Here is a 15,553-nt window from a genome sequence, read left to right as displayed (position 1 = left end):
GAAATCTGAACTTGGGTCCTCACACTCTCACACAGGAAGCACTTTTACCCACTGAGCCATCTCTCCAAGATGAAAAGCTGAATTTTACTTTAAAACCCATTATGTTTTTAACCGTGCCTTCAAACAGGCACAAGCAGTGACAACTACAGAAATAATTTGAGCAGACCAAACAAACTGCCTCCTAGTTGCATTTTTCACATGTATAACCAAAAGTAACAAGCTCAGACCAGCCATTTTTACTCCAAGCATAGTATCTCAGAACAGGCATCTTCAAGAGAGAGAAAGAGCCGGGCGGTGGTGGCGCACGCCTTTAATCCCAGCACTCGGGAGGCAGAGGCAGGCGGATCTCTGTGAGTTCGAGACCAGCCTGGTCTACAAGAGCTAGTTCCAGGACAGGCTCCAAAGCCACAGAGAAACCCTGTCTCGAAAAACCAAAAAAAAAGAGAGAGAGAGAGAGAGAGAAAGAGACAGAGAGAGACGGAGAAATAGAAGACAGAAAGAGGAAATCAGAAATTGAAAAAAAATTAATTTTAATTATTCATTTGTATTTTATGTGTATATAAGTGTTTCGCCTGCATGCCTAAATGCATAAATCCTATGTGCATGTCTGCTGCCAGAGGCCAGAAGGTATTGAATCCCTTGGAACTGGGGTTACAGATGGTAGTGAGCTACAATGTAAATACTGGGAACTAAACCTAGCAAATGCAGCAAAAGCTCTTAACCACTAAGCCATCTCTCCAACTCTGAAAATAATTTCTTAAATCTAATTATAATCAAGACTAACTTCTTTTCAATCCCAATGTTTATTAAAACATACTCTTTAGAAAAATAGGAGGTTCAATAAAGTAAGGAAAAAAAGTTCCTGATATCTTTTAAGTAATCTATTAATAATTATAGAACTATATCAAATAAACTATATTCAGACTATTAACCCAACTATTGTGAAAATATAAATCACAAAGTCATGGGTAAATATATGAACTCACAGATACTTTCATAAGAAAGGGGATCTTGATGGGCAGAAACAATTGCTACAAAAACGCAAAAATGGAAGAATTTAAAGGAACAAATTACGAAATCATCTTTGGGACAAGCCATCAGAAGTACATACAAATATTACTAAGTTAGAGAAATGAACATGACTTCTAATTTTAAGATAACCTAAAACATTACTGAACTAAACAACTAGAGTTTTTTAAACGGAGAATTCTTAAAGCATCCTTTTAAAAATTATATAGAGATATATGCCAAACCCATATTCACCACTGCAGTCAAATCCAAAAGTTCTCTGACTTTCAAACAACAAAAATTTCATCCCAGGCATGGTGGCACAGGCACTTGGGAAGCAGCAGAAGTGGATTTCTGAGTTCAAGGCCAGTCTGATCTACAAAGTGAGTTCCAGGATGACCAGTGCTACACAGAAAAACCCTGTCTCAAAAAAACAAAACAACAACAACAAAAATCGATTCCATACACCCTCATAGTATCTTTTTTAAAAAATATTTATTTATTATGCATACAATATTCTGTCTGCGTGTATGGCTGCAGGCCAGAAGAGGGCAGCAGATCTCATTTACAGATGGTTGTGAGCCACCATGTGGTTGCCAGGAATTGAACTCAGGACCTTTGGAAGAGCAGGCAATGCTCTTAACCACTGAACCACGTCTCCAGCCCCAATGGTATCTTGACTTTGTTTAAAATTATACCATTTTAGAAAGGTCTGGCAGTTGTATCTAACCTTCTGACGCTAGGATACAGCACTGTCATCTACAGAGTTCAAGCAGCTTATAACCACGTAATCAAGTTGGGGGAGGTGGGGAAAAAATAACACACAAAAACATTTTTGAATATTTTTAGTTTGCAATTTGTGTTGGGCCACATTCATAGGTATCCTTGGTGATATATGATATGAGGGCTATGAGTTGGTAATCCAGTAAAACAGTGAATCATCAAGTGAGGAAGCATGTTCTAAAATATTGAGTTCATCCAGAAGAACACAAAGCTAGCTGTTTCTCAGTCAATAACACCAAACAGCAAAGTCCCCATTATTTCCTACTGCAGGAGAAGGTTCCACAGCTTAACTCACGGTTGCCCAATATAACCATTCATGTAAAACTAAATGGTGTATTCTGCCCAATAGTTTCAGGCCCTTATACACAATATATACATGAGACATCCTCATATGTCTAAAATTACCCTGTTCTTTCTTATATTCTAGCTATACTACTATCCAAATCAAAAGCCCGGCTATTTTAACTCCTCCTCGTCTCAGTACGATATAAAGTCTTCCAACTTTTGCCAGTTCTACCTCTGGCCTGCTCCTCCCAAGGGTTGGTCCCACTTACTTTTCCCTATATTGTGGCCAGAACCATCACTTAGATGGAGGCACTCCATTCAGAGGTTTCAAAGGTTTGCTGCTGCCCTGACACTGAGAACTCAATTTCCTTATCCAGGTGAACAGGCCTCAAATAGTTCAGCCTTTCCTACAGATTATCTCTCCCATGTTTTATTCTACAGTTCAACTATAATGGATTTTTTCACTCTGTGCTTTGACTCTTTTTTAAGATTTATTTATTTATTGTACACTGGTGTTTTGCCTGTATATATAGTATGTGTGAGGGTGTCAGATTCCCCAGAACTAGAATTATAGACAGGTGTGAACTGTCCTGTGGGTGTTGGGAATTGAACTCAGGTCCTTTGGAAGAGCAGTTAGTGCTCTTAACCACTGAGCCATCTCTCCAGCTCTTGTGCTTTGACTCTTAACAAGTTTTATGTGTGTACATGCGATAACCAGAGTATTGCAGAATATTTGTTTAACTATGCAAAGTCCAAATGGATCAAAGAAATCAACATGAAGCCAGCCACACTGAACCTCACAGAAGAGAAAGTGGGAAGTACACTTGAACACATTGGCACAGGAGACCACTTCCTAAATAGAACCCCAGCAGCACAGACACGGAGAGAAACAATAAATGGGACCTCCTGAAACTGAAAAGCTGTAAAGCAAAGGACACGGTCAACAAGACAAAGACAGCCTACAGAACGGGAAAAGATCTTCACTAACCCCATATCAGACAGAGGTCTCATCTCCAAAATATACAAAGAACTCAAGAAATTGGACACCAAAAGATCACTTAATCCAATAAAAAATGGAGTACAGACCTAAACAGAGAACTCTCAACAGAGGAATCTAAAATGGCTGAAAGACACTTAAGGAAATGTTCAACATCCTTAGTCATCGGAGAAATGCAAATCAAAACAACTCTGAGATTCCATCTTACAACAGTAAGAATGGCCAAGATTAAAAACACTGACAACAACTTATGCTGGAGAGGATGTGGGATAAAGGGAACATTCCCGCATTGCTAGTGGGAGTGCAAGCTGATACAGCCCTTTTGGATGTCAGTGTGGTGATTTCTCAGAAAATTAGGAAACAACCTTCCTCAAGACCCAGTAATACCACTTTTGGGTATATATCCAAAGGATGCTCAACCATGCCACAAGGACATGTGCTCAGCTATGCTCAGAGCAGCTTTGTTTGTCATTGCCAGAACCTGGAAACAACCTAAAATGCCCCTCAACTGGAGAATGGATAAGGAAAATGTGGTATATTTACACAATGGAGTACTACACAGCAGAAAAAAATAACGATGTCTTGAAAATTTCAGGCAAATGGATGGAGCTAGAAAATATCATTTTGAGTGAGGTAACCCAGATCCAGAATGACTCACTCATAAGTGGTTTTTAAACATAAAGCAAAGAAAACCAGCCAATAATCACAATCCCAGAGAACCTAGACAACAATGAAAGCCCTAAGAGAAACATACATGGATCTAATCTACATGGGAAGTAGAAAAAGACAAGATCTCCTGAGTAAATTGGGAGCATGGGGACCTTGGGAGAGGGTTGAAATGAGGGGAGAGGCAGGGAGGGGAGCAGAGTAAAATGTAGAGCTCAATGCAATAAAAATCAATTTTATACACACACACACACACACACACACACACACAGAGTATTGCAGAATATTTTTATTTAACTATACAAAGATATGTTGCATTTGTTCAGCTATGTTAAGGTATGTCGCATTTGTTTATGTTGCAGAATATTTGTTTAACTATGTAAAGATGTGTAGATGTGTTGCATTTGTTTAATTATATAAAAGTGTGTTGATGGTTTACCTTGCCTGCTAAGGCACCTGGCTGGTCTGATAAAAAGCTTAATGGTCGCCGGGCGGTGGTGGCGCACGCCTTTAATCCCAGCACTCGGGAGGCAGAGGCAGGCGGATCTCTGAGTTCGAGGCCAGCCTGGTCTACAAGAGCTAGCTCCAGGACAGGCTCTAGAAACTACAGGGAAACCCTGTCTCGAAAAACCAAAAAAAAAAAAAAAAAAAAAAAAAAAAAAAAAAAAAAAAAAGCTTAATGGTCAATAGTGAAGGAGGAGGTTTAGGTGGGAATTCCTAGCAGGGAGCACAAATAGGAAGAACTTAGGCTTAGAGGAAGAGAGAAAGAGGGTGAGGAGGGAGAGGGAAAGAGAGAGGGAGAGGGAGGTGGAGGGAGGGAGGGAAAGAGGGAAGGAGGGAGGGAGATTTAGTTCTTTTTAAAATTTTTATTAACTAGTATGTTGTGTATATGTGATGGAGAGAAGAGAAATATATTTGCCACACAATGCCTACTCTGTGGAATCTGTTCTCTCCTTCCAGGTTTACATGAGCAACAAGTGTTTTTACCTACTGCCCATATATTTAGTTCTTAAAAGATAAAAACAGGGTCTCACGCATCCCAACACACTACACATCTGGAAACCATGAACTTCTGAGTTGGAATTACAAGCATAAGCCACTATGCCTGGTGTGTGTGATGTCCCAATAAAGGGATTCTGGGCAGACATTCTCCTAACTGAGCCATTACCCCAAATCCAAAAACATGAAAACGTTTTAGTCTCTCTCCCCACCACCACTGTGTGTGTCTACATAGAGCACATTGGCTCAGAACTTACTACAAAGAATATGCTGGTTAACTCAAGCAATCTATTCGCCTCAGCCCTACCTTCCAAATGCTAGGAATACATGCATGGACTACCAAGCCAGGCCAAACATCTAAATTTGATGAAATAATAAATATGCCCAGTAAATCATGCACAAATAAATAAAACATGACATATGTATATAATAGAATATTATTCAGTCTTTAAAAGGAAGGAAATTCTTGGGCTGGCAAGATGGATCAGCAGTTAAGGATGCTTGCAGCCAAACCTGACAACCTGAGACCCACATATTAAGGAAAAAAATGGCTCCTGAAACATGTCCTCTACCTCATGTTGTATGGCCCACAGGCACATGCACACACATATACACAAAGATATATAAAGCAATTAAAAATTAAGGAAGGAAACTGACACATGCCACAATGTATGAACCTTAAAAGACACTGTGCTAACTGAAATGGACTAGTTACCAAAGATCAAATCACCTTATGATTCCACTCATGTGCAGTTCTTAGGGTAGTTAAGTAACAGAGTGTAGAATGCAGTTGCTGGATGGGAAAAATAGAGTCACGGTTTGGTGTAATGGAAGATGGAAGCAGTCCTGGAGGTGGAAACGGGTGGGTGGCTGCATAGCAATGTAAAAGCAACACCACTAAGAGTGAGGCAAGGGGTAGTTCAGTACAGACTGTGTGTCCAGAATACACCAGGACTCGACTCCCAGCACCAAAAATTAAATTAGATTAAAATGGTAAAATGTTTATGTACTTTATCCAATTAAATTCTTATTTTTTGTTTTGTTTTGTTTTTGTTTTTAAGACAATGAGGGGCTGGAGAGGTGGCTCAAGGTTAAGAGCACTGACTGGTCTTCCAGAAGGCCTGGGTTCATTTAGTCCCAGCACCCACATGGCAGGTCACAATCACCTATAACTCCAATTCCAGCGGACTCAATATCCATTTCTGGTCTCCTTGTGCACCATACACATATAGTATAAACCTATAAGCACGCAAGCACTCATATAAACAAATAAATAAATCTCAAAATATAAAGACAATGATACACAGACATTATTCAGAGATATCAGAAACACAGCTAAAATAACTTCACCTCTGTAGTACTCTTCCCTCTCCTAAAAGCAATACCTAACTAAATCTATATTATAGAAAAACAGAAAATTCCAAGTTGAGTCATTCTACAAAACTGAAATTTTCAAAAATGTTAATGTCATGAAAGAATATTAAAAAAACTGACACTGCTGTAAACTAAAAAACTGAACAGACAAAACAACTAAACACAATGTCATCTGCCTTGATTCAACAGGGTGGGGCAAAGCATTCAGAGGAACTGGTGAATGTGGACTTCGGTACTCCATTTCCTGCATAATTATATCCTGTAACTGTGTAGGAAAAACATCCTTGTTATTGGGAAATACATGCTAAAAGATTGAGGAGCAAAGTGTCATATGTCTTTGGCTAATTCAAGTGTTTCGGGAGAAACAAGCCAGTGAAAGAGAGGATAAGCACCAAATGTTAACAAAGTAGACAATGAAAAACCAAGGCACAGCTATGTAACCCTGTACTCTGCTTGTAACTTTCATACAGACTGAAAAGTTTCATGATGAAAGGTAGCTGTCTTAAAATAAGACTAGGAATAAGGAGAGAAAATAAGAACAATGATTTTTATTTTTTTAAAGAAGCCCAATTATCAATGCTTCAGTTTGGCCCACAATATATATAATTTACTTTAATAAAGCTTTTTAATTTTGTTTGTTTTAGATTAACAGTGACTCTAAGCACATCCTTTTACAGTCCATTATGTAGCTCAGCCTATCCTCCAACTTGTGGCAATCTTCCTGCCTCCGATTCATAAGTGCTGGGACTACAAGTACATACTACTACATCCAGTTACTGTCCCTTTTTTTTCTTTTTTTGGTTTTTCGAGACAGGGTTTCCCTGTAGTTTCTAGAGCCTGTCCTGGAACTAGCTCTTGTAGACCAGGCTGGCCTCGAACTCAGAGATCCGCCTGCCTCTGCCTTCCAAGTGCTGGGATTAAAGGCGTGCACCACCACCGCCCGGCCTTTTTTTTTTTTCTTAAAAAAAAATCTTTATTCTTTTAATGACACATATATTGTATCGTATAATCATATACATAGTCAAGAATCACCAGCACAAAGCCCTGAAACAGGAAGTACATTGTAAGCAACTACCAAACTCTAGAAATTACAGAGACATCTCGCTGCGCGGACAGTCACCTATAAAGTTCTTCTGTAACATTGGAGCATCCATCTTCAGCCTACAGGCCCATAGTATCTGGAAGACTTTCCCATGAAGCAGGAAATGTCAATGACAGTTCTGCCTATATTGGCAGTTTGTCAGTCACTTTCTTCTGTGTCCTGCAGAATGTATTGCAGACTCTTAGTCCTTCTGTTTATGTGTTGCTTTTATTGGTTAATAAAGAAGCTGTACTGGAACAGGGTGGTAGTGGAGCACATCTTTAATCCCAGCACTTGGAAAGTAGAAGCAGGCAGGTCTCTGAGTTCAAGGCCAGCCTGGTCCACAGAGCGAGTGCCAGGACAGGCTCTAAAACTATACTCAGAAACCCTGTCAGAGAGAGAGACAGACAGACAGACAGAGAGAGAGAGAGAGAGAGAGAGAGAGAGAGACACAGAGACAGACAGAGACACAGAGACAGACAGAGACACAGAGACATACAGAGACAGAGACAGAGAGAGAGAGACAATGTACCAAAAGTATCTTTAATAGTTTAATTTTGTTTTGACATGGTCATTTTCTTGATATAATAACCTTATGCCAACCTAATAGACAATACTGCAATCTCTTAAAAAAAACTAGCCTTTCTTCACTGTAATTTAACCTAATTTTGTTTGCATTGTATACAATATCCTTTTCATTTAACTAGATATATATTTCAAAACTAAGATTTTTTAATAACATAAGATTTATTACATTGTGTAAGTTTTACTTTCCATAGAAAAAGGAAAATACCACTAATAAACAATTTTACCAACTGACTTCCTTGGAAAAAAAACTTCAATAGACAAGTTGCAAATATCCATCCCTCTACAATTAATATCCCAGCATCAATGAATTAGTAGAGAAAAGATCTGAAGAAGGCAATTTAATAAACTTTGTGACCCAGACAGAGGAAAGTTGGAGGTTGGTCTATTAATTAAAAAAAAAAAAGAAAAAAGAAAAAGAAAAGGAAAAAAAAATAAAAGTAGCTACCAGGTACATTGGCACAGACACTCTGAAGGCAGGAATATCCTAAGTAAAGTCATCTTTGGGTTACATAGTGAGTTCAAAGATAGTCTGAGCAACTTTTTGAGACCCTATCTCAAAAGCAAAAGTAAAAAGAGGACTAGCTCAAGGGATGAGCACCTGCTTAGCATACACAAAGCCCTGGGTTCAATTCCCTAATACTAAAGAAAAGAGAAAGAAAGGGAGAAAATGGAGGGAATGAAAGATAAAGAGAAATGGTTGCCAGACTGCTATGAGCCAAGTATGACAGCAGATAAATCCCAGGTTAAACAATGTATTGTTGGTGGTGGCTGGGGTGGGGGTGGGGTGCCAGAGTGCAAAGATTACCTTGTAGGACTTTGAAAAACTTTAGCGCTTACCCTGGAACACATGTGTATATCATAATCAGCCCAGAAATGGTCTGCATGCTATTATCTCAGCACTCCTACTGCTCAGAGCTCAGAAATAGAAACAGGAAGATTAGGAATTCCAGTAAAGCCAACATGGTCAGTTCAAAGCCAACCTGAGCTGATTGAGATCTAGTTTCTTTTATACACACACACACACACACACACACACACACACACACACACACACACACACACACAGTGCTTTGCCTGCATGGTCACCTTCACACCAGATGAGGGCACCAGAACTTATTACAGGTGGTTGTGAGCTACCATGTGGTGGCTGGGAATTGAACTCAGGACCTCTAGAAGAGCAGCCAGTGCTCTTAACCACTGAGCCATCTCTCTAGCCCTGAGATCTAGTTTCAAAAACAAAAACAAACAAACAAAAAAAAAGTACTGGCATGGTAGCACACACCTTTAATTCCAGTACTGGAAAACAGAGGAAGACAGATATCTGTGAGTGAGAGGCCAGCCTTGTATAAATAGTGAGTTCCAGGATAGCCAAGCCTGCATAGAAAGACCTCATCTTAAAAACAAAAACAAAAAAAGAAATAGAAAATTAAAAAGGCAGCTGAGACATGGCTCAGGCAGCCACTGGCAACTCAAGCGTTAAGGCCTGAGTTGAGATGCCCAGCACATGAAAAAGCCCCATAATTCAAGAACTAGTGAGGGAGACAAGAGGAGCACTAACTAGACAGTCAGTCTAGCCCATCTCAAAAAACAAGGTGGAAAAGAGATCAAGAAAGATACTTGTCATCAACCTCTGGCCTCCTAAATCACATACTTGCACATACACCCATCCACACAACCAGACAGGCAGACAGAAGAAACAAAGTAAGACAACAACATACCTTGGATCAGAGTAAAGAGAAATGACCAGATTCTAAACATTCTGAAGGTGGAATCAACAGGATTTTCAGACAAAGAGAAATTAAGTAAAAGAAGGGCTTGAGTAACAGCTCAGTGATTAAGAGTAGAACAGAAGACCCAAACCCAGCTTCCAGGACACACGCTGGGAAACAATCACCTGTAACTCCAGCTCCAGGATAGCTTACACCTCTGGCCTCTGTGAGCATCTGCACTCATCACACACAGACATACAATGGAAATGAAAATAAGCCATGCACTGTAGATCACACCTTTAATCCCAGCACTTGTGAGGTCTAGGCCATCCTGATCTAAACAGTGACTTTGAGGAAAGCCAGAATACTGTAGTAAGACCGTCATGGGGGACAAAATAAAATAAAAATAAATTTTGACTTAAAGTAATTAAGAAATAGGAGAGAATATGGTATAGGTGAATAAAGGGTTAACCAAAGCTTCTGGAAAATGAACTGTCATTGATCAAGATGAGAGAATGAGGGCTGGGGATGTAGATCAGTTGAAAGAGTACTTTTCTAGCATGAACAAAGTTCCACATAAACCAGATATGGTGAACACTTCTCATCTCAGATCCATGAGGGAGAGGCAGAAGGATCAGCATTTCAGTCAGATCCTGTCTCAAAGAAAAAGAGTAAGGAGGATCCCTCACTGGCCTTGCAGTGAGTTTAAAATAGTAAAACACTCTAGGGGAGATTTTAGTAGGTAGATAATATAAGTCTAGGGTTCAAGTACATGTGCTATAAGCACAGATTTAACTTAGGAATTGCATGAAGCTTTGTGTCTTTTGACATGAATCACAAATTAGAGCACAATTTCACCAGAATCAGTCTCAACACAACTCCAGAACAAATCTGTGGACTGATTAGGTATTCTACTCTATGCTCTAAGTACATGCTATCTAGCAAGGAAAACAAGAGAACTCTGCTTTTACCATCCAGGCAGCCACAGGTAACACTTTTACTGACAACACAATGGGCACTGTCACCCCCCAACATTCTCTCACAACATAACATGACTTATGTGAAACTTACGTCCAATAACCACAGAAGCTTGTTTGTTCAACACTGTTGATGCTTTTACAATAAGTCAACTTTCCTCAATTTTATTTTATCAACTTCAAAGCTAGCCTGACTTTGAGAATCTTTTTCAATTTTAAGTGAGAACATCTCATAATTTACATTCAGGATATAATTTATCCCTGTTTACACACACACACACACACACACACACACACACATTTTTGGAGACAGTGTCTCATTGTGTAGTCCTAGATGGCCTGGAGCTCACAGGAACTCACCTGCTTCTGGCCTGAGTGCTGGGATGAAAGGTTGGGTCACCATGCCTGGTCTAGAGATGATTTTTGATACAAAATATCAATAACCCATAATGTACTCACATCTAATAAAACCTGGGGAACATGCAGGACGGTGGTGGCACAAGTCTTTAATCCCAGCACTTGGAGAGCAGAGGAAGGAAGATCTCTGAGTTCAAGGCCAGCCTGGACTACAGGGTTAGTTCCAGACAGCAAGGGTTACACAGAGAAACTCTGTCTCAAACAACCTTTTTCAGTACATGCCACCACCTTTCTATCAGCCTTACTGTTTAGGTGGTTTTGTCTTCTTAATTAATCTAACAATGTAAACAAGCTTTTTAAAAAGTAAATGTAGTTGAATGATATTTACACTTCAGGCTAGGACTATCCAACAGACACAGGGTCATAACTTTTGACCTTATAGTTAAAAACATTATTCGGCTAATTATTAATCTACCTTACCAAGAGCCATACACAAAGACCAATACAACTTAACAACAAAGTGGTATGAGACAATTGTCTATATTCTGTTAATTATATTTTAAATAAATGCTCATTGGCCAGTAGCCAGGCAGGAAGTAGAGGCGGGTCAATGAGAACAGGAGATTTCTGGGAAGGAGAAAGCCCATTCCTCCGCAGTCCTGTCCAGACACAGAAGAAGGAAGACATGACCTGTCCCGCTGAAAAAGGTACCAAGCCATGTGGCTAACATAGATAAGAATAATAGGTTAATATAAGTTCTAAGAGTTAATAAGAAGCCTGAGCTAATGGGCCAAATCAGTTTATAACTTATGGAGACCTCTGTGTGATTTTCTTTGGGACCTAACGACTGTGGGAACCAGGCAGGACAGAAACCCCGACAAGCAGGCCTTCATGTTCCTACAAAGGAACCTGTAAATGAATTAAGATCAGATCATACTGGCCATACAATTTTGCTCGATCATTTAAAAATGAGCTCATAGCTGTTAAAATGCAGAAATCAGGACAGTAATTCAAAAGAATTAAGAATATGTAAAATAAAATAAATGGTAGTACCAAACAGAGTGAATAGCTATAAAAAAAAAAAAATGAAATACTAGCAAACATGCCAATTGCTCTACCTTGTGTTTACAGAGAAAAAAACAACAACACATTTAAATACATTTTTTATCCTGGGATCCTCTAACTTAAGACACTATAAACTCCTGATTCCTAAAAGAATTCTATAACCCCTCAAACAGGTAAAGAAGTTAGTTCATTTCCATCTGTAAATTTATATACACTATTTGTATTGTAACCATACGATTAAAATACAGATAGCAACTACCACTGCAAATGTGATTTACAAAGACTATAAACTACAACTGCAAATGTGATTTTAAGTATTACAAAGACATACAAGTAATTAAGACAATCACACTTAACACAAAAGGTCATAATTCATTAATATGAATGACACATTCTAAAGGTCAATAATATAATGCTAATCCATTTTAACAAAAAGCAGATTGGTGGGATGGGAAGGAGGTGTTAACTTCCTAATGGGTAAAAGGTTCCCTTTAGGTGACAAAAATGTTTTAGGACAAAGCAAAGATGACTGTATAACATTATGAATGTATTAAGAGGTACCAAATACATAAATCTAACCCCAAAAGGAAAAAAATAGTAAAGAACCCCTAAGAAAAGGGATGAAATAAGACAGTGAAGTAAACAGAACATGGTTCATGGCTCAATGGGTAAAAAATTAGACTAGTTGCTAAGTGCTACTATGACTAAACTCCAGAGGCTAAGCTGCTAGAACATACATTTTGACAGTATAAATTTAAAAACAAAAAACAAAACAAACCTTCAGATTTCAGAGCTGAAAGATGGGTTAAGAGCACTGGCTGCTCTTCCAGAGGACCCAGGTTCAATCCCCAGCACTCATACGGCAACTCACAATTCTCTGTAATTCCAGTCCCAAGGAATTCATTGCCTTTCTGGTTTGCCCAAGGAACTGCACACATGTTGTGCACAGACATAAAAGCAGGCAAACCAACCGTGAAATTTTAAAAAAAATAAAAAACCTACACATTTCTTTTGTTTTAAAGATTTTTCTTATTTTTAATTGTGTGTGTGTGTGTGTGTGTGTGTGTGTGTGTGTAGCTATTTACACCTGGGTGGAGGTGCCCCTGAAGTCAGAGGCATTGGACCCCCTGAAGCTGGAGTTAGGGATGGTTGTGAGCCATCTGATATGGGTGCTGGGAACCAAACTCAGGACCTCTGGGAGAAAACAAGTGCTCTAGTACTGAGTCATATCTCCAGCCCTGAGAAACCTTAGATTTCTTGAGAATCTGTTTCTTAGATTTCTACATTTTCCATACTCATGGGACTACTTCCAGAAGGATAAATCACATGGGAGATGCTATTGTTCCACACCAAGTTTAACCTTACAAATTACTTAAACATTTCTAAACAAAAGTAAATGTCAAAGTAAGTAACCCATGGAAATAATTTAAATGAAATCCGAAAACCTAATCTACTGAGGGAATGGGGTGTAAAAAAAAAAAAAAAAAAGAACTTTTAAGAATCAAGTAACACTTTCTGATGGGTAGATCTCTGTGAGTTTGAGGCCAGCCTAGTCTACATAGTGAGTTCCAGGACAGTCAGGGCTGTATAGAGACCCTGTCTCAAAACAAAACAGAATTAAGTAACACCTTTATGAATATACCACAAATTATTAATTCATCAAGTTAGTAGTTGGAGAAAATCCTCCTCCCACCTATCTCTGTCCTTTAACATCTCTGAACAAACACCACACCCAATATTATGTGTTTCTTCAGGAAAACACAATATACATAAAATCATAATCTAAATTATGGAATCAGCTGGCCATGTGAAATCAGTTCCACCAAGTGTGTAAATATTTACTACATGACATTCATGTTAACATCAGCAATTTCAAGGTCATTTTCAACTTCTTGGAGTCACACATTTTTGTGATATTTTTAACTTCTGACTAAAGCCTGTATCATCACAAGATGCTCACACTGTTTACAAACATCCAGAAACAGCAGCTGGTGTTCCTCTGTCACATCTTGTTACAATAAATAAGAGCAATAATTTTAAACTTCAGGTATATACTTTCTCACTGATGTGCTAGCAGTCTTTTTTACTTAAAAGCTTTCTCTGAAGTTGATAGAGGCATGTACACAACTGTGCACTTTGGTACAAGGCAGACAAGGTGAAAAAAATACAGACCTTTATATGTGTATACTTGAACTATATCATGCCAAATGAGTTAAATGCGAAGTAATACTGACCCTCCTTTATTTTTCAAGCCATTTTTAATACCTTTTCCTATCTCACTCAAAATAATGCAAAAAAAAAAACTTACCCACACAGGCATTGAGGAATAGCCAATCAGTCTTTTTCATCCTATTTTTAATCTGCTTTAGCTTTTTAAAGTCCACTTCAAGTTCCTCCTTGCTACCAACAGCACCAGCCAATTCAATCCTCTGAAAATCCATTTTCACTTCAGAGTCCCGTTTTGTAGTTGGAGGCGATCTTCTTTGGCTATTACCACTACTGCAGCTTCCCCTCCACCGAGCTCTGTCTTGTTCATTTATTATTGAAGAAGCTTCTTCAGTCTCTGCCAATTCTATTGCTTCAATGTTATTAGGTCTGGGATGATCACAAACAACACATTTTTTAGCCTTAGCCCAGTTTTCATATGTGCAAACAGAACAAGTCCAATGCTGGGTCCTTGTATTCAGTTTATTTCTATCATTATATTCTTCACAGGGATCAACAGAAAAAGCAACTGGTCTTGAACCAGATCCTGAGGATTGAGGAGATTCTGTGGGACTCCTGGTCCTACGTTGGGATAAGCACTGGGTACATCTGATTGCTCTTGGCCAGTTCAAATATGTACACATGTGGCATGACCATTTATTTGCATTTTCCATGCTGTATGAAGACTTAACCCTTGGTCTTGCACTAGAGTCTGGACATATCAAAGGACTACTTCCACCTTCGGTACTGGAAGGATCCCAATCTCTACCAACATCACTTGAACCACTTTTAAATGGATCTTCTGTAATAATTGTTCCACTGGGTCTCTGGGCACGACACATAGTACACTTGATTGCAGACGGCCAATTTTCATAGGTACAATATTCACAGGCCCACTTAATCCCATGTTCTGACATTGTGTACTTCTTGAAGTGAGTTATGTCAGGCAGGAAGCTATAAATAATTAGGACACTGTTATTAAAATAATAGAAACATAATTCCACCTCTGAAAATATGTCCCAAAATAAAAAAATTAACATAGAAAATAATTATTTCTTAAAAGATACATTAAAAATTTCTCATTGGATTAATCTACTTTTGTAGAATTCTTTTTGTAGCTACTTTTGTAGTTCTCTTTCAGAGAGCTATTGGCAATAAATTCCCAAAAAAGCTCTTAGACTTCAGGACTTAAGGAAAGTTTATTTTGAACTACTTAAAGTGACAAGAGGAGATGAATACAGACTTGTTCTACAGGGGAAGAAGATAAAAATAGGTAAGTCACTAATAGAAATTACTCAATTTCAGCTCAACTGCCACCATTAATTTAGAAGTTAAAAAGACCTGTAGGCAAGGGAAAGAACACAAACCAAATAGTACCTTAAACACATAACCACTCTCAAATTACAAACAGTGTGGATCATGCTATTTATAGTATATCTGATCCATTAATTCAGAAGAT

At 38.6% G+C, this 15,553-nt stretch overlaps 1 protein-coding gene across 2 annotated transcripts in view; it reads right to left on the bottom strand.

Moving 5' to 3' along the window:
* The window catches only part of Zranb1 (zinc finger RANBP2-type containing 1), a 60,976-nt gene that overhangs the window by 28,496 nt on the left and 16,927 nt on the right, over positions 1 to 15,553 (bottom strand). For both annotated transcript variants that reach the window (XM_038314567.2, XM_038314585.2), the window contains one exon: positions 14,198 to 15,048. In XM_038314567.2, coding sequence (XP_038170495.1) covers positions 14,198 to 15,048 — 851 coding nt within the window. The remainder of the gene's footprint in view (positions 1 to 14,197; positions 15,049 to 15,553) is intronic.

The sequence above is a fragment of the Arvicola amphibius genome, chromosome 1 (genome assembly GCF_903992535.2).
Source record: "Arvicola amphibius chromosome 1, mArvAmp1.2, whole genome shotgun sequence".
Lineage (NCBI taxonomy): Eukaryota > Metazoa > Chordata > Mammalia > Rodentia > Cricetidae > Arvicola > Arvicola amphibius.
This window is presented reverse-complemented; position numbering and strand designations above follow the sequence as displayed.